General features: G+C 42.7%; 1 protein-coding gene across 3 annotated transcripts in view; it reads right to left on the minus strand.

Moving 5' to 3' along the window:
* RAPGEF5 (Rap guanine nucleotide exchange factor 5) overlaps positions 1-23031 on the minus strand; it is a 235203-nt gene that overhangs the window by 92989 nt on the left and 119183 nt on the right. For all 3 annotated transcript variants that reach the window (XM_010804110.4, XM_005205289.5, XM_059885819.1), the window contains 2 exons: positions 19847-19920; positions 8021-8146 (listed from right to left, as the gene is read on the minus strand). In XM_010804110.4, the coding sequence (XP_010802412.2) occupies positions 8021-8146; positions 19847-19920 (200 nt within the window). The remainder of the gene's footprint in view (positions 1-8020; positions 8147-19846; positions 19921-23031) is intronic.

Genomic DNA, 23031 nt, shown 5'->3' on the forward strand with positions numbered 1-23031 from the left:
ACCAAAGATTTCTAGTGTTAATTCATCAGATGACAACCTACAAAGTATCAATACGGTTATATTAATGCAGATCACGCCTTGATAGGGGTAGAGAAAAAAAAGAATATAAGGTTGCCAGGGGTCTGGAGTGAGGTATACCACTGAGAGGACCAAAAGTTGAGAAAAATACTTTATTTTTCAGTATTTCAATGCTTCACCATATTTAGTATGACTTCTCCCCCTGGAGGAGGGCATGGCAACCCACTCCAGTATTCTTGCCTGGAGAATCCCCATGGACGGAGGAGCCTGGCGGGCTACAGTCCATGGCGTCGCAAAGAGTCAGACACGACTGAGCGACTACACAACACAGCAGTATGATTTCTTAAACATACTGAAGATAATATGACTATTTTAATATTACAAGTAGAAGAACTTGATAACCTGGTGAGTAGCATCTGTACCATAGGGAATCCAACATCTGCTAAGAATATGAATTTGATAAACCAAATTAACTGAGCCAGGATCCAGTTTCTTAACTGGGCCTTTTAAAAAATAAACAAGTATCTTCAGAAAAATAAACGAATACAATAATGACAAGTTCATCTCTGCTTAAACTGTTAAAAACTGAAGATATTATTTTTTAAATGTTGAGACTTGCAACAGGCTTCTTGTGAGACCTAAAAACCCCAGCTAGTGGGCAGATGGCTCTGCCAGACAGTGGGAGCTCAACCACTGAAGTCCCCTGGCTGCCTGGCTGCCGATTTTATGACGCAAAATAACAAAATAAAAGCAGGATTTAAAATGAACCAAACTTCCAAACCTTGCTTTTGAAAAAGGAAAAGACTTTCTCTATGGATTGCTGCAACTGCGAAAAAGTTTACCAGAGGTACTTCCCTCTCCCTGAACGTCTGTGAAATTATTTAAACACTTCGTTTAACACTGTTTTGAATGGTGCATTGGTTTTCCACGTGTGAATTTTATCTCCAGCCAGACTGTAAACTTCTTGGAGGCAAGACCTATCTCGTCTATCACTTTCATGATTACTCTGATTAAAATTAATCCTGATTAAAGATGAACAAAAACAACTCACTCAATGAAGCCTATTTCCTCTAAAAAGGTATGTATGTAAGTGCCAAACCAACACAAAGTTGGGATTTTTCTCATTAAGAAAAACAACATGGTTTCTGCATAGAATTTCTCAGTAGTGGGCCACTTACTATGTTATGACTTGCCTATTAGATTTGAATTCTGGCTTTTGAAACTAAGCAATGATGTGATAACACTGCACTTGTCTTTAAGTAGTTCTTGGTTAAACTAAATCACCAGCAAACTTCAAATAATGCCATGATTGCTCTTTAATTTTACTCACCTCTATGCATAAAGCGAGTTTGATTTCACATAGAGCATAAGGAGGGTTTTCATTTTATATACAGTGTTTTTTTTTTTTTTTAAGTAAGAGACTAAATGCAAGTTGGGAAAATGCAGAGATCAACTTTTAGAGTGTGAAATAAAGAGCAGCAAGAGCCAGAATACTCCAGCCCACTTCTGCCCCAGGGACACACAGGCAGCAAGCCCTTGGACGCCTAGTGAGCCCTTTGACGCAAGCAGGGCTCCAGGATGAGGCTGCAGGAAACAGGGGAGAGGAAATTCCGGTTTAAGTTGAGAGATAGGGACCCCAGCCTGGCAGCAGACCCTGCCAAGATTCGCTTTCAGAATGTGTAAAACCTCCTTCCCACCCATATTTCATGAGTGAACTGGAAAAGGGGAAGGAAGTAGGGTGGGTCCCAGACTCAACAAAGGGACTAAAGAAAGCGGTGTGGGGAGGGGGAGGGACACAGACAGGGCCCCTGTGGAGAGCAAGCATTGCTAGGCACGGCTTTCACGCACGTTTTATAGACTTTTGTTTCTGCAGAGTGGAAATTAGGAGGTCGAGTTTAGGAGCTGCGTGTTGCTACTCCTCTTCTACAAGGTAATGCACTAGGAAGCATAAATGACATTTCAGGAAAAGCTGAGTTTCAGTCTTCCGGTAAACAGTGTGGTATGGCAGAACACAGCAGCCACGTCTAGAGTCGTTCTTCAATCCAACAGCTTCACAGACACTACATGTGAACTGTCTATACACTTTAGAAAATTAAGTTAGAACTCAAAAGAAGCTTGTACCTAAGCATCCCTTTTCTTCCTTCCTCCCCATACTTCACCACCACCATCCTTTCAATACAGACTCGTCCTCTTTCCCCCAGGGTTGTGGTCCAGGCAGCCGCCCTTACTCAGGACCGTCCTGCCATCTCGGCTTCCGGTCCTCACACCAGGCGCCCTGTGGGGTTGATGGCTGAGCGAGCAGGTGGCCAGGGGCAGCCGGACTGGAGTTCCCACCTGGCCCAGCTCTGCTTGGCCACTCACCAGCCTCAGCTTTCTGACCCGTCACACTGAAATAACATCATTTCCCTCACAGAAGGGCCCCCTCATCCTTCTTTTTTATGAAAACTAACAAAACAAGTCAATAGCTTTTCATTATTTGTAGAATGAAGTGAAACATGTCAGCCCTCAAAATCCTCCACAGCCTGGCCCCGATCTCGTTCCTCACCAACTTTTCCTTCTCCTAAATCTTTGCCACCATCTCCCTCAAACCCCACTCTTGGTGCTCTGGTGACACAGAGTGGTTTCAATATCAAGGAAAAAAAACAGCTTGTGTATTTTGTAATGCTCTTCTCTCTGCCAGGAATGCTCTTCTTCAGTTTGGATTGTTTAATTCCAACTTCAAACCTACTTCAAGGTCCGCATCAAACTCTACCTCTGCCATAAGAAAGAATCCTGTTTGCCGAGGTGAAAATTCTTGCTGTGACACCCATGTATCTCTCTGGGGATTATTACCACTGTCTCTCCTCTTACCACTGTTATATGTGTTTGTATCTCCTCTCCACACGTGACTACACTCCTTCAGGGAGGAACCAGTATAGTTATTCTGGATCCACTACAACATTAGCTTTAATAAAGGTGCACTGAATGAATAAATGACCAAGGATATTCTAGAATAACAGTATAGAAACACCTGCTGCTGCTACTACTAAGTCGCTTCAGTTGTGTCCGACTCTGTGCGACCCCATGGACTACAGCCAACCAGGCTTCTCCATCCATGGGATTCTCCAGGCAAGAGCACTGGAGTGGGTTGCCATTTCCTTCTCCAAGGCATGAAAGTGGAAAGTGAAAGTGAAGTTGCTCAGTCGTGTCCGACTCTTAGCGACCCCATGGACTGCAGCCTACCAGGCTCCTCCATCCATGGGATTTTCCAGGCAAGAGTACTGGAGTGGGGTGCCATTGCCTTCTCCGATAGAAACACCAACTCAGACTAAATGGATCAGGAGAACACCTCTAAAATCACGGTTAGTTCTGAAGGAAGTACATCACTGCAGCCGATGCCAAAGCATTGGCCAAATAATTCAGTTCATTTTGAGGTTACCAGAGAGTCTCTATGCTTAAGCTATCGTCCAAGTACCTGGGTCTCAGAAGAAGCAGTCTCCCTACTGTTAGCCAAAAACCCATCTGACGGTTTGCTGATGAGATAAACACGGTGTGCTGTAGCATCTCAGATACCTGAAACGGCTGCAGGACAAGGCAAGGGAAACGGCTACAGAGCTTTTTGGGGAAAATGACCAGCCATTCTGGTGATAAAGACAACTTTCTCATGTCCATACCAGGAAATTGTAGTACAAACTTCAAAACTGCTTAGTGTAAATTAGCACAAACATCCTCCCATCACCAGTCATCAAATGCTGCCAAGTTTACCATCTAAATGACTCATCATCTGTGACCTTCTCATTTCCCAGAGTTGCCACCCTGGTTCAGACTTACATCTCTCACCTGACTCACAACAATATCTTTCTAAGGGTTCTCTCCAGCGTTTCCCTCTTCCTCACTCAATTTTTCCTCTAAACCAATGCCAGAGGGATCTTACAAAGACCACATCTGATTACGCCGCTTCCCTTCTTTGATGGCTTTCCTTGGCCAGAAAAGCAAATCTAAACTGCTCAGAGCGGGTTGCCAGGTCTTTCACAACTGAATTCTACCCTCCCTCACAGCCCACCCCACCCCAGCTCCTTTCCCAAGAACTGCCCAGGCTCAACTCACACACCTTCCTGACCGTCTCTCTGTCTTGAATGCTCTTCCCTGCCATGCCCTTCTATGACCTTAGTCATCCTTCCAGGTCAAGCTCAAAAGTTCCCATTTGGTAACATATGCCCCTTCCTCTATGGATATAATCATAGAACTAAGACCAGAAAATATGATGCCTACATAAGAGGCAATTTCTTTAAAGAATTAATGACGAAATATTAAGCTCACTCTCATAATGTTTATAAGAAACAGCCCTTTCTGTCCCCTTCTTAAAAGTTCTCACATAATTTTCAACACTTAGGAATGAGTGCTGGCTAATATTGCCTACAGCCTGTTAATACAAAATAGGAAAAGAAAGTGCTTCCTGAGAAACTTGTGGTAATTATACATTTAACTTTTTTTAAACTTCAGAAACACCCCGGCAAAAGCACAGAGTGAAGCATTTCTCTAATTGCATCCATTTTTAATCATGACATTTACCAGTTTAAGAAGATACTAGATATGCCTACTCAGAAATCTCAAAGCCCCTTCAATTTGTAACAAGATGCACCAGCAACAAAAGCCTTATTCTATCAAATTCATGTCTATCTCTGGGCAGTAGTACCTTAAAGCAGCTTTCTCTTTTGAATGCTTATGTACAAAGAGGGACATGGCTTACTGGAACTGGAGAAGCAAAGTCGTTCACTAAAAAGAATGACCGATAGGCATCTGAGATTCTAAACTCAAATTTTACCACTGTCCACTTGAATAATTTTGGCTCAAGAATGGTAGATGAGGTAGTTGAAGCATTTGAGAATCACAAAAGAAAGGAAATTTGTATGTTAACTCTAGGGTTTGGTCATAATTGTTATTGTTATAAGAGTAGGAAACTGCAGAACTAGGTTTACATTAAGTAAACTGCAGTTTCCTCTGTATATTCTGTGTGTTTTCATGGACAAGAACAGATGACTGATGCTGAAAAGAAAGTGAGGGCAGGAAAAATGAAAACGCTGCAACCAGCTCATGGACACTGAACTCCATCGGCAAGCAAAGGGATTGCTATTTCGAGTGCTTAAGACAAAAGAGTGAAACAATCCAGCAGATGGTTTTTATTCCTAACGAACAACTGTAAAAGGTGCAGGAAGCACCCAGTGTCAAAGGTTCCATCTGGTGGCACACCGTGGAAGCCTTAGCCTTGAGAGCTCATCAATTCAGCTGATGTCAGCTTGAAGGAGGGAGATCACAGAATCCTTCATATTCACCTTTCCTGACTGTCAGCTTCAGCAGGAAAAGTCTAAAGAGAAAAGGCCATCATTCCACTATTTATTTATACATCCTCTTTCCCCTCAGAAGGACACACTCCTCAGAGCTGTTAATGCATCCTTATTACAACATTCACGCAAGAAGTAAAAAACCATAGTGTTTTTTTTTATCATCTTAAAATGAAGGTTTAAAGAGAACAGTGAGTACACAACCACAAGCAGAGTTGCAAACCTTCCACCACTAAATTTCCATCTCATGGTCAAAGTCCTTAACAGCAGCAATTGTATTTGGAGGGTATTATATTCTCATTAACTGTAACTATAATATTCTGGATTAAACTAATCAGGCAAAGGCAACACAGGTACCTTTTTATTAAGCATAAAGCTGTCTATGGCCTAAGGCTGGTGATTTCTGACCTTGGGGAAGGGTAAGGGTTACTCTATTGGTCTGATTTTAAAAGATCCCTCCCTCCCCTCAGGTTGTCACTGATCCACTGAATCGAATATACAATCCATTGTATAATGTGTGCTCAGTCGCTCAGTTTGTCTGACTCTGCAACCCTATGAACTGTCCCAGGCTCAGTTTTGTCTGACTCTGCAACCCTATGAACTGTCCCAGGCTCCTCTGTCCATGGGATTTTCCAGGTAAGAATACTGTAGTGGGGTGCCGTTTCCTTCTCCATTGTATAATACGTCATCCAGTACTCTTGCCTGGAAAATCCCATGGGCAGAGGAGCCTGGAAGGCTGCAGGCCATGGGGTTGCTAAGAGTCGGACACGACTGAGCGACTTCACTTTCACTTTTCACTTTCATGCATTGGAGAAGGAAATGGCAACCCACTCCAGTATTCTTGCCTGGAGAATCCCAGGAACGGGGGAGCCTGGTGGGCTGCCGTCTATGAGATCGCACAGAGTTGGACACAACTGAAACAACTTAGCAGTAGCAGGGAAAAGAGAGTCGGACACGACTGAAGCAACTTAGCAGCAGCCCCAGCAGCAGCAGGGAAGAGAACAGAGAAGGCAATGGCACCCCACTCCAGTACTCTTGACTAGAAAATCCCATGGACGGAGGAGCCTGGTAGGCTGCAGTCCATGGGGTCGCTAAGAGTCAGACATGATGGGGCGATTTCACTTTCACTTTTCACACATTGGAGAAGGAAATGGCAACCCACTCCAGTGTTCTTGCCTGGAGAATCCCAGGGACGGGGGAGCCTGGTGGGCTGTCGTCTATGGGGTTGCACAGAGTCAGACACGACTGAAGCGATTTAGCAGCAGCAGGGAAGAGAAATGCTCTCAATTAAACTAGGGCATGTTTTCATATCATCAACTGTTAAGACTCATCCTGATTTCAGAAATGCTAAGATGTGTGTGGAGGGAGGGGGTGAGTGCACCCGGAAATCGATAAAATATAGCATATGAAAACGACTGCTCTTCTAACTAAGATGAATCAAAAGGAACATTGTTTTGAGAAATTTAAGACATTCACCGGGATATTCTATGGATGCAGAAGAGGTTAGGAGTCAGTCTTCCATACAGTTAACCTTTGGAGTGTTTTTGACAATGCAAGAAAGTTCCTTAAGTAGTACCCTCTGAGGTGAAGGCTCCTGAGACGTCCACTCAAACTTAAAGCCAACAGTCACCTCTAAGATAACTGCCACTGCAGGCTCTGAAACTGCCTAATTGTTCTCCCCCTTGAGACACTGATAGCTAATGACTCAATGCCACACGGCTATAGATGTGTTACGTGATCAAACGGACAGCCTGCCATCCTGGGACCTCTCACCTCCTCTCCCGCTCTGTCAATCTCTGCTGTTTGTACTGATGGTCTTGGAGCGGAACGAGCATGAACCAATTCTGCTCCCTTGCAAAGGGTTGAAAATAACATTTCAGCAAAGATTAAAAGTCAGAGAAAAGACACGTTCATAAACACTGGGGAATTTTCGTCTTCATGAGCAATCCTGGAGGGCTCAGCATGGAGGGTGAGGCCTTACAAACAACAACACGAAGTCAACAGACAACAGTGTGGAGCAGAAGTGAGTGGTCCCATTGTCTCCCCAGCATGACCGCAGCGTTCTTGGTTCTAAGGCTCAGTCTGAATAACCGCTTTCAGGACAACGGAGCAAAGCGTCCCTTCCCTCCAGTCTAACTGCATCTGAACAATATAACTCTTGTTGGAACACAAACGTTCATGAAACACTGGGAAAACGCCCTTCTGACTCTGCCGCTTGGTCTAAGCATCTAGAATCTGTTCCTCTGTTCTCACCTATTTCTTGAGTTAGGACTTACTTGCCTGATAACTAGACCCACCCCCGGGCTCAACATAAAAGTACATCAGAATGTTCTTTTAGAATTCATACTCCACAGAGTTTCTGATGGGGTGAAACTCCCCAAGTCAAGCCTGGAAGCTATCAAATAGACATGCATTCATATGTGCTCCTCTGCATTCTTATATTTCTCCATGATCTACTTCTGTGAAGAGACTGCTTCTAAATCCAGCGTCATAAACCACTGGCCTAGAAAATTAGAGCAGTTGTCATTCTCTTTTACTAAGAAGCATGCTTTTGGAGGGGGGGAAAAAAAAAACCAAGCCCAAAGAATTTAAAATAAAATATTCTTCTCTTCAAACATACAACCAGGCAGAAACACTTCCCACCCCTTCAAACCTGCATCCCCAAGAGGAAAAGTGCTTACGTGTTCAGACTTCTCCTGTTCTTTTTTGTCCGTCTGCAAAAACTGACAGCTTTCTCTTGCCAGCTTCTGGACCAGTTCAATTCGCCCGATATCATCTCTCTCCTGAAGTTTGCACATCATGCCGGCCTTAAGAGTTGGAGAAAAAGCGAAGATATACTTAAATCCACAGTCCCAGGACATGACACCGCTCACTGAATAGTTCACCTTATAATACACTCATCTTCTCTTGTCGCCTGGATTGAATCATGGTCTTGGTAAAAATATGTTGCCTCTCCAAAACTGAAACTTAACCTAGGAATGCCGCACCAAAAGACTTAAGTTGAGATCATTTATCAGTCTACTGTAAGAGAGGGAAAGGCAGAGCGCACTGAATCATTTGCTGCTAAAGGGTGCTCCTGCTATGCCACTATTTGTTCCTGACAGCCTGTTTCCTGTTACATAAGCCCAGCAAGAGGTTAAAAACTCATGGGAAAGTTAGCCAGGAACTACTCCGGCCATCAGGGTGAAGTGATAGAGAACTAAAAATAACAGTACACAACCTCCTAATTCCTTAGCTCCACCAGCTCATTCCATGTACAAACACACAGTTCACAAGGAAAGGACAAGAAATTCTTTTCTTCAAAACTGAAAAGTTACTGTGGGGCAATATCAGTAAAATAACTCCAATGTTGCATGAAATGTGGTGGAAAGTTATTAAAAAACAACTGCAAAAAGAAAGCTTCAAATTTACTCAGAGTTTAGAAATGGTCCACAAAGCACCATATTTTCATTATACCCAAGTACCAAGTAATAATGATAATATGAAAAAGAATCTAGGATTTTGATAAGAAAAAAAAATGTTCATTGTTAACACACACTCTGAACAGTTTCTACTCAAATTCTTTCAAAAATGGTTCACACTGATATATGAGGAAATGACCCAAAAAGAAATCTGAAGTTATTCCTGGCAGGAACACCCAAATCTATCAAATCCTCGTTTTACCCTATACAATCTACAGGATTTGAATGGACCCAGCAATGTGACCAAATACAGAGAAACGGGCAGCAAGTGATCACAACTTTAGGGTCTTAAGGGTTTGTACTGAAGACATACAGTTTGTTGAGTGGGCATCAGAAGAATGGAACCGTCCATGCAAAGCAGTGACTAAGGAGTTACTCCTAAGGGCAAGGACAGCTCCTCATCTAGCATTTTCTCCACAAAAAAGGAAGGAAACAACAAAAAAAAATCGGAAGTGGTCCAAATCAGATTCCCCTGGAACGGCAAGTGGAATTTCTACACCAAAGTCAGGGATTTATTTTTACCGTGTGCTTCACAAGTGGTCTTCCAGTTCGTCTCCAGGGTTTCCTCAGACAAGGATCTCAGTTTATCTTAAGATAGGCTGTGCAGTGCTGGAGAGCCAGAAGTACTGGAAAGCCCCTTATCATGCTAGACAAAATTCTGAAACCACTAAACTTCAATCCATGAGTACTAGCACTGCCCTTTAAAGCAACTGAAAGTAGGTCTACTTTTTATCCAATATGACGACCTTCTAAATATTTAAATACCAATATCTATGATGTCCTCCTTTATGCATTCCTCATGTATATTCCCCTAAAGTGAAGTCACTCAGTCATGTCCAACTCTTAGTGACCTCATGGACTGCAGCCTGCAGACCAGGCTCCTCCGTCCATGGGATTTTCCAGGCAAGAGTACTGGAGTGGGGTGCCATTGCCATTGCCCTAATTCCCTATTTTATTCATTCATTCACTCACTCAGTCACTCACTCAACTGATTTTATTGGAACAACCATGCACCAAGATCTATTACAGGTTCTAAGAACACAGTGGTGAATAACAATAAAGACCAAGTCACACGTCATGTTCAGTTCAGTTCAGTCGCTCAGACTCTTTGCGACCCCATGAACTACAGCACGCCAGGCCTCTCTGTCCATCACCAACTCCCGGAGTTCACTCAGACTCACGTCCATCAAGTCAGTGATGCCATCCAGCCATCTCATCCTCTGTCGTCCCCTTCTCCTCCTGCCCCCAATCCCTCCCAGTGTCAGAGTCTTTCCCAATGAGTCAACTCTTCCCATGAGGTGGCCAAAGTACTGGAGTTTCAGCTTTAGTATCATTCCTTCCAAAGAAATCCCAGGGCTGATCTCCTTCAGAATGGACTGGTTGGATCTCCTTGCAGTCCAAGGGACTCTCAAGAGTCTTCTCCAACACCACAGTAAATAGGAGATGTGGATTATATTAACATACAGATACGAAATATCAGATGGTGGTATATGATAAGAAGGAAAATACAGTAGGGTAAGAGACAGAGAAGGATTTGTTGGTTGACATCTGAGAGGAGACCTAAGGGGAGTGAAGGACGTTCCAGGCAGAGGAACAGAAGTTCAAGGGCCCCGAGGTCTGGGAGTGTTCAGCATGTTCCAGGATGAGGGGAGGGCACAGCAGGGCTGCAGCAGAGCTGGTGAGGGCAGACCTGTGGGACAGTTCAGAGAGGTGATGCTGGACCAGGACGTGTAGCTTCTGTACAGGACGTGCAAGAGGTTTACATTCTTTTTTTGAACAAGATGGAAAAATACTTTGACATGTTTTGAACATAGGACTGGAATAATCCAACTTATCTTTTAACAGGATCATTCCATCTTCTGGGTTGAGAAAACACTGTTAAGTGGGGGAAAGCAGCTGAAGCTAGAAGGCCAATTAAGACTGGTCTTCAGACAAGAACTGGTTTAGAAAAAGAAATGGCAGCAGTAGAGTTGGTCGGAAGTGGTTAGATTCTGGATCTATTTCAAAGGTAGGGTCAGCAGAAATGGTTGTCTCTAAGATATTTGACCTGAGTGACTAGAAGGGTAGGGGCTGTCAGTTCTTGATATTGGGAGACTTGGGGAAGGGGGGTCATCTGGTATGGGATATGCCTATTAAGACATCCATGTGGAGCTGCCAGGTTGGCTGCCAGGAGATCCAGAGAAGACTAAGCTGGGGATGGGAGTCATCATAGGGTAGATCATATTTAAACCAGAGGAAAGACTAAGGTTACCAATGGGGTGATGCAAACAAAGCAGAGAAGAAATCCATGAACTGAGTCTAATATTTAGATATTGGGAAGATGAAGAGTGAGGCCTCCCTGGTAGATCAGTGGTCAAGAATCCAGAGACTCAGTTTTGATCCCTGGGAAGATCCCCTGAGAAGGAAATGGTAACCCACTACAGTATTCTTGCCTGGAGAATCCCACGGACAGACAAGCCTGGCGGGCTACAGTTCATGGGGCTGCAAAGAGTTGGACACGACTTAGCAACTAAACAACAAAGATGACTAATCTGGAACGGAGAATGAGGAGGGCTCTAGGAGGAGAACCTGGTGAGTAGCGAGTCTGGTGTTTTCAAAGAGGAGGGAGTGAAAAGCTGCATCCAGTACAGCTGAAACATCAAATAAAAGGAGCTCGAACAACTGACATGGAATTTAACAAGAGTAATTGCTGACTTTGAGTATAACTTTTTTGGGAGAAAAAAAAGTGCTTTTATTCACATGGCCTTCACAGAGAATGAGAGACAACTCTTTTGAGGAGTTTTATTTAAAGAATGGGACACTAGTTAAAGAGTGACGCTGCAGTGTTCTTGCCTGGAGAATCCTGGGACGGGGGAGCCTGGTGGGCTGCCGTCTATGGGGTCGCACAGAGTCGGACACGACTGAAGCGACTTAGCAGCAGCAGCAGCAGCAGGAAGCTCTGGTTGCTCATTTAAGGTGAGGGATATTCCAGCACATTTATCTTTATTAGAAATCATCCCATGTAGAGAGAAATTTGATGGCGTGGGCCAGAGAGACGGCATTTTCAGGAGACGTGTGCTTGAGTAGGAAAAAGAGCATAAAGATCTACTCTCAGAAACACGCATGTGAATACTTCCCTCACTGTAACAGGAGGGGAGGATACAGGGGGTGAACTGCAGGTAGGCTGGCATATCTGGTGACGAGAACATGGAAATTCTTTTTTGAAGACCTCTATTTCAGAAACAACAATTCAGGTAATTAGCTGAGAGTAAGGACCCTGAGAAGATGCTGGAAGCATAACAAAAGAGAGCATGTAACAGTCATTTCAGTTCCAAGGGTTAGCAAACGTTTTTCTGTAAAGGGCCAGAGTGTAAATATTCTAGGCTCAGTGGGCTGTGAGGTTCTGGTGCAAGGACCCAAAGTGAAAGAGTGAAAGTGTTAGTCGCTCAGTTGTGTCTGACTCTTTGCAGCTCCACAGACTGTAGCCCACCAGGCTGCTCTGACCATGGGATTCTCCAGGCAAGAATGAATACTGGAATGGGTTGCCATTCCCTTCTCTAGGGGATCTTCCTGACCCAGGGATTGAACTTGGGTCTCCTGCACTGCAGGCAGATTCTTTACCGTCTGAGCCACCGTGCAGTTTTAACACAAATGGAGCAAGAGACAGTATGTAAGTGAATGAGCACAGCTGTGTTCCAATAACACTTTACAAAACAGGCAGGAGGCTGTGGTTTCTCAACTTCTGACCTGAGAGAATAGGAAACTGGACAACAAAAATAGAATCAGACTGCCAAGCATTAGCAAGGACCCACTTGATTTTATTTTTAGATCCTTTTACCATTCTAGCCATCCTCCTTAGACATACTGGTTTATCAGGATTTTAATGGAGTTCATAACCTGAGCTAATGCTAAACAAATGGGCCAATCTTGAAGATGCTCTTTTAATCACTGCCACAGAGTAAAAAGAGGACCAGTGGAATTAAGGATCTTCCTTTAAAACTAAGAAGACAAAGAAATTATTCTGGGAAATTTCTAGACAAAAATGATCAACATTCTTTAAATGTTTTGATACTTAAAGGACTGTATCTCTGTTATCCAGAAAATTCATTTATGCTGACCATCTAGGATTTCTTCTCTGTCTCTCCGTGTCATTCTCCCAGTGTTTAATACACTGTCTTGCTAGAGGAGAGAGGGTGTCAATGACCCTGTAAGCTCTGGACCTGCTGCGCGGTTGCTTGCTCAGCAGTGTGATGGATTGGTCCCCATCTCTGCCTGCTCCCTGGGGTGGCAGCCTTGGGTAACAGAGGGCACGAGTGGGATGGGCCAGGCTGGGATGGTACACAGGAGGAGAGCACCTCGAGCTAACTGACCTGGCGAGTGAGAATGAGCCTGCTACCTCTTCTCACCAGCACCGGCTCCAACACACCTGGGCCAAGCTTCCACAGATGCCAGTTTGGACAGAGAGTCTTTACTTCTGTCTGTGGGTTCCACACGTATCCTTAGAATATAACTGATAATATCATCAGCAACAAAACGATAGGACTGAGGAGAGGAAATTTAAGAGACCTTAACTATTTCTTTGGCTTCTATGTGAACATGAGCTTCTTGCTTAGGATCCTAACTATAGACTTTTCTTTTTTGAGGAAATACATTTTTATCAGTACCATGTACTTGGGTGTACAAATTACGTATTTTAAACACAACATGCTATTATTTTTAAAAAATGGTTTTTCAGATGGGCTTAAATTTTTCATGTTTATAATTAAATCATCTTATAATTTTACAAGGAATATTGTGATCTAGATTTTCTGGTCTCTTGCATAATTTCTAGGTGCATTTCACAAGATAATCAATTTGATAGCACTCATATATAACTATCAAAAAAGGCTTTCAAGGAGGGTTATGAAAGCTTCTTCACTCCCTAGAGAACTTCAAGCCTGGAGAGATGCCCGTATATCCTAGATAGTTTTATAAGACAGTCCTTTTTGGAAATACCATGCTCAACCAGATGTTCTCCAGGGGGTTCCTTTCACAGTTCTGTAATTTAGTGATTTAATTCAAAAAAGCCATGAATTTATTAATATATTTTGAGAGCTTTGTTATGGCAAGAGAGGCAAGATAACTAACCGCCCTTGATCTAGACTTTCATATGACAGGACTACTTAATTTATCTATGTGAAATTAATTATAAACTGTTCACCTAACACTCTAGACCAGAAAAAAATAAAAGATTAATGTGTAACAGTCAGAAGAGTTATTTAAGAGCCTTATTTCAAGGTCTGCTTTGGAGAAAAAAAAAAAAAAACAACTCTGTAATGCATAATTAAAGGAATTCATATGATTTTCAGTATTTGAGAAATATTATGAATGTAAATGAAAAGTCTGTTTCCTTTATAAATGGAGTCATAAAAATGTTTGGTCCATTCTTTCAGGGATAAAATGAAACTTGGACAAAATTCCCTTAGGAAAAGCTACAAGGATGATAAATGAACAACCTTTATGACATAAGGTGAAAGAGCACAGTTCTATATATGGAAGCATTTTCTACATTATCATAACCTTAAAATTCAGCTTTTCTATAACACCTAGAAAAAGCATCATGCCAAAATTGCTTGATTTTGGCATGGGGAAGGAAAGGGGAAGGAAAACCAGGATGAAAAAGTCTACCTTTCATGAAAGCACCTCTGTAATAACAATGCTCTTCAACATAAATTCAGGGTATGTGGGTAAATTAGAATTGACTACTATATAATAGATTCATTTCTTCAAAAATTATATCTTGACTAGAAATTCATAAAAACCCTTTTTTTGCTACTTTAAACAGAAAGCCCAAATGACAGAATAAAACACTGATCGGCTGGGATGTTATATTACATTACTAAAAGGCACGTCCCTATTTCCAATAGAAAAAACAGAATTCTTTTCAGGAAAATTCAAAAGTTAATTCATAATAAATTGAAAATATTAATAAATAATAATTTCATTTTTATTATTCATTTTCTCAAATTTCTTCAGAGAAAGAAAATGATGACAAATATTTTACTAGATGGGACTAGAAAAATGCACACTTTGATAACTGGGGAAAGAATCAAGAAGCAGTTACAGTGAAAAGTAAATGTGATAGAAAGTGCGATGGTAAAGGCAGGTTTACTAATGCCCAGGGCATCACAAGAACAGGCCTCTACACCATGCTGGGGCATCAGCGCCTGGGATTTGCACTCACAGTGCAAGTTCAGGGAGATTCGCTCCTCCGGCCTTCCTCCCCTGTGGCATCACCTGTGTTAATATTCCACACTGGTTAGTCAGACCCATCCTCCACCAACAATATGTGATACTGCGTTGCACCAAACTGTGCCCAGAACACAGAAGGGGGCAGAAACCAGAGCTACATGGAATTTCTGACTGTTACTTCCCTCAAACGCTTTTCTTCCTCTATTATATTACATAACTATCTCTTCTGATGAAGCTACATACATCACAGATTTAATGTGATTGATGAAGTAAGGGGTTCATACATTATATATATTTAATTCTTTGAACTTTCAGACTAGAATAGAGAAGTCACCATATTTTACCTTGTTTTGACCTGAGAGAAATTACAGCTTAGGTCTTATACATTATTGACCATCTGCAAAGCAGAGCACCAGAGCTGGGCAAATAATAAAGTTTACAAAAAAAAAAAGAGAGAGAGAGAAAGAGAATAGTAAATTTAATATATTCTAACACAAAAGATTTAAAAGCATCATCTGTTTTCTATGATAGCTATCACAACCTTAAATAAGAGCTTTCTTCAGTCTATTTTGGAAAAAAAACTATTTTGCTACTAATAAAACAATCATGAACTATTTGGTAATCAATTTGTATAATTAACAGTTATCATCACTTAATAATAAAATGATTGAGTCCAATGGGGGAATAGGAGACAAAATAATTACTGAATCCAGTGGCCACCTGCATAAACAGGGAGAATTTCTAAAGTTCAAAATGCTGTAAATTATTCATGGAATATCTCATTACAATCCTTAAACTAGAAGCTGAAAAAGTTCTATACATTTTGATAAAGATGATTTAACCCTTTAGTCCTATATAAATGGTTATAACGAGTAAAGGTCTAGCATGCTGATATACAGACACCACAATGGTAGACAGAGTACCACTGTAGCCCAGCCCTGACAGATACCATAGATTCTCAAACCAAAACAGAATGCAACAGATGATCATGAGAACACCAGGAGGCTAACTTTTGCTGAGAACTTACTGTATGCCAGGCACTGTTCTAACGGCTTCACATATACTCATTTAATCTTCAGAACAATTATCTCCATTTCAGAAATGTTAGAAAGGCTGTTTAGCACAGCGGTTACAAGCAAGAATATTGGAACCAGACTACCTTGCTTGGATTCCCATCCCCGCCACTTAGCAGTGAATCCTAGCAGGGTCCTTTGGCGCTCCACAGGCATGGGGGACCGGCCTTTTTGTCCCCTGTTGCTTAGGGGCAATATTCCAGCTTCCAGGAGCTTCCCTGAGTTCCAAAGGGCAGATTCAGTTGCTAATCAAGGGAAGGAGAACCAAGAAACCACCAGAGGCAAGAGCCGGAGCCAGAGAAGCTCATCAAGATTAGGAGACCCTAGCACACCCTTCCTGGTGGCTCAGCTGGTAAAGAACCCACCTGCGATGCAGGAGACCTGGTTCAATTCCTGGATCAGGAAGTTCCCCTGGATAAGAGATAGGCTACCCACTCCAACATTCTTGGGCTTCCTTGGTGGCTCAGATGCTAAAGAATCCACCTGCAATGTGGGAGACCTGGGTTTGATCCCTGAGTTGGGAAGATCTCCCAGAGGAGGGCATGGCAACTCACTCCAGTATTCTTGCCTGGAGAATCCCCATGGACAGAAAAGCCTGGCAGGCTACAGTCCATGAGGTTGCAAAGTCAGACATGACTGAGTGACTAAGCACAGCACACCCCTGCCTAATCTTGTCAGCAAACTCACCCTTGGGAAGTATTGTTATAAAACTCTTCATCAAAGCCTTGTGGAGGAGGGGCAAGGGCACACACACAGTGTTTCAAGGCAGGAGCCCGCTGTGTCCCCCTTTGTCTGGCAAAGTAAAAAGGTTATCCTTTTCTACTTCATCCAAAATTCTGTCTCTGAGATGTGATTCAGCTGTACACGGGTGTACAGAGAAGCTTGAGCTTTTGGCATCAGCCGTTCATCTGTAAAGTGGTGGTAATTATATTATCAGCCTCACAGGGTTTGTTGTGAGGTTTTAAACTACGTTAATAAAAACAAAGAGCTTAGGAGAGTGCGTTTGAAGTGTTATCTAAGTGTTAACTCTTGATGCTCTAAAGAAAAGCATCATAGGACACCAGAGAGCAGAGGAACTTGCCCAGGGTGCTGGAACAGAGCCCAGCCCGGAGCTCTGGCAGCCTGGCCCGGGAGGCAGAGCTCTTAACCTCATGGGTGTGGCCTGGCATTCACAGGGCAAATCTTTTACGTGCCAAAATGGCAGGCATTTGTTATGTTGCTTCATTTCAGCTTCATAACATCTCCACTTTAAAGATGAAAACCAAGCATGCTAGTCACTGCCTAGCATAGTGGGGATACTTTGGACACCCTGGTGACAAAGGATGCCACCCTACAGGAACACACAAGTTTAGAGACACTACAGAACTTGCCTATAGGCACCAACTATGAGGAAGAAGGGCTGGGATGTACACCAGGCTACATGCTCCCTTCACTGTGCATACACATCACTGCATGGAAACAGGAAGTTTCTCAGGCAGAAAACCAGCATATGAGGAGAGAACCAGTTTTCTGGGAAAGGTTTCTGAGAAACCCTTTTACAACAAGGCCCAGTCTCTCCAGAGTTAGTAACAAGCTTAACCCTTTGTACACCTAGAGTTTTCAACAGCCACAGGAAGTTTTTCTTGTAGTGACATATTTCATCACATACAGGGAAGGAATGAGAAACCAGTTTGCATTTAACTTGTTTAAAGCATGCTCTGGAGTGAGGACTGCAATAATGTGAAATACCATAAGAGCCTGGCATATAGGTGCTTGATTAATTTTTACATACATACACACACAACAAATATCAAATGAATAAATTTTTTGTGGAAAGTGCACACATTTATACCCATGAGCACACACATACATCTATTTCTAAATCTGTCTAGGTATGTGATGGAGAAACTGTGGATGTTTTCTTTAAGCTCGCCTTACACAACCTGAACCCCTGGTGAGTCCACTCAGCGCATTTGAATAGATGGACCTGCAGGATTAAGCCATTAAAAGCGGCCCCTCTCATTGTGGGAGCAGATCAGACCTCCTCAGACACGTTAGTGGAGGTGACAGCTGTCCAGGCCTCTAACACTCACAGTCAGGCACCCCACTGAATTAACTCATGACTCTCCAACCTAAAAAGAATCTGTTCCTGATCTAATTATGGATTCACCGGTTTCAGGCCATCATTCCTCTGTACATTCTACAGATGCTCAGAGATGTCACCGTTGCTGAAGAAAAATCACAAAATCTTGTAGAGCAAGCTCTGCACATCCACTTGAGATACACAAAGGAATAGAACTTGATTAACACAGACTTTTGCCCACAGAATAAGTCCAAAATAAAACTAGAAGTTTAAATTGAGAAACTATAATAAATACAAGGCCCCACTAATAACTTAACCCTTTAAGAAAACTTTGAGAAAGCAATCCCTGCCCAGGTTTATTTGGAAGCCTGAAATGTAACTGCAGTATAAGCCTGTGGATTGCAGCATTCTGAGTATGACCATAGCAAAACAATTCCAAACAAGTCCTTACATGAACTTATTAGGCCATGAAAGCCTATGCAATCCTGCCTAACAAAGTTAATGTGATTATTCTAACCGGAATCCACAGATTTACAACTTTAAAGGTGGAGTGCGAGGTGTCAACCAAACTAAGCATCTTTTCTTCACCAGACCTATTGAGGTATACATGATGTACAACAAGTCGCATACATTTAATGCACCCATTTTGATGAGTCTGGACCCACTTGATACCAGGATACCATCATCACAACCCTGAGAGGGCATCTCCTCGGCAGGTCTAGCAAGGAGAACCCAGCAACACCCTCCACTTTAGTAAGGGCTAAAATGGGCTTGTCTGTTTCGTTTTTCTGCTCCTTTCACCCTGAGCGTAGAGTCTATCCAACTTTTCTCCCTGGGTAGATAAGTCAACCCCACCGCTCTGTACACAACACGATTTCCAAGTAATGGACTCCCCTGAACCCACTCTTTTCTCTTTCTTGTGTATAATAAAATCCCATGGCTTTCTTATTCAACACACTTCTCTTTTTAATCCTCACAACTTCCCTATCAGGTAGGTTTAGAGATGAGTCATCTAACCCTCAAAAGGGTTAAGAAACTGCTTTAATGCAGCTAGGTATTTAGCCACATCACATAACGCTATAGCTGGGTATCAAGGCAGTGCAAGTCTGAGGAGTGGAGCTGAACTGCTGGGGACTTTGCAAAATAAAGTCCTTATGCCATCTGTTCTGTTTCTCTCCCTTCTGTTCCCACAAAGAAACTTTCAATGCTCTGCATTTACATAAAGTTTACAGCAGTAGGGTGTCCAGAGTTTTTATGCTGCCATACTATTTGAGGTCAGCTGCTACTAAAAGTATGTTCATGCCACGAGGTAAATAATGGGGGTGGGTACAGAAAGTCTGCCAGGGGAGGCACCGCACTGATCTGTTGGGCTCTGGCCCCACTGACTCTCCTCTGCCGTCTCCAGGGGGCGGATGGCCCCAGGGTGGTCTCCCCTGGTTCTTCACTTACTTGGCTTGCTTCCTCTGGGAAGTGGGGGCTGTCTCCATACCTGTCCTTCTCCCATGAATCAAATTATAAACATAATGAGCAATTTCGGGCCTTTCTTGTAGAATATCTCCTAATCAAAAATAAGTGCTCCATTCCCATAACTTCACAGAACACAGAAGGTGAGACCTGGATCCCCTGCCTACACCTGCGCTCTCCCACCACTCTCACCACAGAAGAAGGGCATAGGGAGGGGCCTCACAGAGCTTGTCACACCTGAGGATCTGCAGCAGCTTCAGCCTCTGTCACAGTCACGTGTTTGTCACTGTTTTCTTCATCTTGTGCAAGTGCTTAAGTGAAAGAAAGAAAGAAAGAAAGAAAAAGAACAATATTAAGCAAATGTAGCATCATAAGAAAACTGTTTCAGGTCATTTTCTTTTCAGATGGCAATTTGGCAGGAAAAAAGAATGTTAGGTAGAGACCCAAAATGTAAGTATCAGTACTATGTTTTACAATAAATTATTTGGATGAATAGTTTCACTAATAGCACTGGGCATTTTCCACATCCATTATCTCATTTGTTAAGTCAACAGCATTGGAGATATCTGATCTCAATTTTCCTTGTCACCTCAACCCATCCAGACATCATCGTGCCAGTTTTGTGCTTTACCAAAAAGGAGCTGGGGTAGAGATAAAGACTTGTACCCAGTTCATGTGAGAATGTCATATTTTTTATGTGATTATTTTGGCTAATAGTTTAGTGTTATCCCAGATGGCTCAGATGGTAAAGAACCTGCCTGCAATGCTAGAGACCTGGGTTCAATCCCTGAGTTGGGAAGATCCCCTGGAGAACGAAATGGCAACCCACTCCAGTATTCTTGCCTGGAGAATCCATGGGCAGAAGAGCCTGGAGGGCTATAGTCCATGGGGACACAAAAGAGTTGGACATGACTGAGCAACTAACACATATTAAGAAGGAAGCATGACTTTTCTTAAAATTAGAGTATAATTTACAATGTTGTCTTAGTTTCAAGTATATAGTAAAGTGATTCAGTTATACATATGTATATTTTTTTTAGATTCTTTTCCATTATAGTTTATTACAAGATATTGAATATAGCTGCCTGTACTATACGGCAGGACCTTGTTATTTATCTATTTTACATATAGTACTGTTTATCTGCTAATCCCAAACTTGTAATTTTTCCATGCCCCAACTTCCCCTTTTGGTAACAATACATTTGTTTTCTACGCCTGTGAATCTGTTTCTGTTTTATAAATAAGCTCATTTGTATCATCTTTTGAGATTCCACACGTAAGTGCTATTATATGACAGTTGTCTTTCTCCTTCTGCCTTACTTCAATTAGTATGATAACCTCTAGGTCCATCCATGTTGCTACAAATGGCATTATTTCATTCTTGTAATGACTGAGTAAAATTCTGCTGTATATCTGTACCACATCTTCTCTACCCATTCCTCTGTCAATGTACATTTAGGTGCTTCCACGTCTTGGCTTTTGTAAATAGTGCTGCAGTGAGCATTGGGGTGCATGGATGTTTTTGAATTAAGAGTTTTCTCTGGATATATGCCCAGGAGTGGGAATGCTGGAAGACGCATGATTATTTTATATTTGGACTACATGGAGCATTGTTACCACAAAATTCTAAACTATGGAGTCCTGAATCGACCTCTTCTCGCATATTTCCCCGGTATCTCCCCATCAAAGTCCTTGTCACCCTTTCTGCACTGGTGCAATAACCTCCTACCACAAAACCCCTGATTCTAGCCTCTCCTTACTGAAATCTAGCTTGAGCAGAACTGTTAGTAATTAGTCTCAGAAAATATAACAATAAGTACACTGCTCTGGCCTCTGTATCACTTATCTCATTAACTCTGAACACTGTTCATCACGGAAGGTCTTCCTTGAACTCTCTGGCTTCCTCATCTCTGACTTCACACTGACATTCAATGTCAGAATGTAGTGTACCGAGCTCTGATCCAAACTCCATGATTTCATCATGTTTGTCCTTATACAGCTTGCTTGCCGTTTTAACAAATATGTACTTAGTACCTGCTAGGTGCCTGGCACTGGGATTATGCCTGTGAACAAGACAGGTAAGCCTCTGACCTCGTGAAGCACACACACACTACCTGGGGGAGAGCTAACAGCTACTGCTGCAACTAGTAAAAATCACAATTATCAGAACAATAATCCTTAAAAGTGAGATATGAGTAAAGACCATAATAAATTGGGAAATGACAGAAAACCAACTGAGGAAGGTCACTGTGGAGAGCAGGCCAGGCAGGCAGCTTCTTAGAAGCAGTGATACTTGTGCTGAGACCAGGGGTCGAGACACATGGCGGGTGACAGTGATGCAAGACAGGCCTGGAGAAAGCATGGAACACAATGTGGATGCTAGTCTGAGAACACGGGGTGGAGGGCAGGGGGGCACTCAGTTCAGTTCAGTTCAATCGCTCAGTCGCGTCTGACTCTTTGCGACCCCATGAACTGAAGCACGCCAGGCCTCCCTGTCCATCACCAACTCCCAGAGTTCACCCAAACCCATGTCCATTGAGTTGGTGATGCCATCCAACCATTTCATCCTCTGTCGTCCCCTTCTCCTCCTGCCCTCAATCTTTCCCAGCGTCAGGGTCTTTTCCAATGAGTCAGCTCTCTGCATCAGGTAGCCAAAGTACTGGAGTTTCAACTTCAACACCAGTCCCTCCAATGAACACCCAGGACTGATCTCCTTAGAATGGACTGGTTGGATCTCCTTGCAGTCCAAGGGACTCTCAAGAGTCTTCTCCAACACCACAGTTCAAAAGCATCAATTCTTCGGTGCTCAGCTTCTTTATAGTCCAACTCTCATATCCATACATGACCACTGGAAAAACCATAGCCTTGACTAGATGGACCTTCGTTGGCAAAGTAATGTCTCTGCTTCTTAATATGCTATCTAGGTTGCTCATAACTTTCCTTCCAAGGAGCAAGCATCCTTTAATTTCATGGCTGCAATCACCATCCACAGTGATTTTGTCAGCTACTGTTTCCACTGTTTCCCCATCTATTTGCCATGAAGTGATGGGACTGGATGCCATAATCTTAGTTTTCTGAATGTTGAGCTTTAAGTCAATTTTTTCACTCTCTTCTTTTACTTTCATCAAGAGGCTTTTTAGTTCCTCTTCACTTTCTGCCATAAGGGTGGTGTCATCTGCATATCTGAGGTTATTGATATTTCTCCCGGCAATCTTGATTCCAGCTTGTGCTTCCTCCAGCCCAGCGGTTCTCATGATGTACTCTGCATAGAAGTTAAATAAGCAGGGTGACAATATACAGCCTTGACGTACTCCTTTTCCTATTTGGAACCAGTCCGTTGTTCCATGTCCAGTTCTAACTGTTGCTTCCTCACCTGTATACAGGTTTCTCAAGAGGCAGGTCAGGTGGTCTGGGATTCCCAT

Source organism: Bos taurus, chromosome 4, assembly GCF_002263795.3.
Source record: "Bos taurus isolate L1 Dominette 01449 registration number 42190680 breed Hereford chromosome 4, ARS-UCD2.0, whole genome shotgun sequence".
Lineage (NCBI taxonomy): Eukaryota > Metazoa > Chordata > Mammalia > Artiodactyla > Bovidae > Bos > Bos taurus.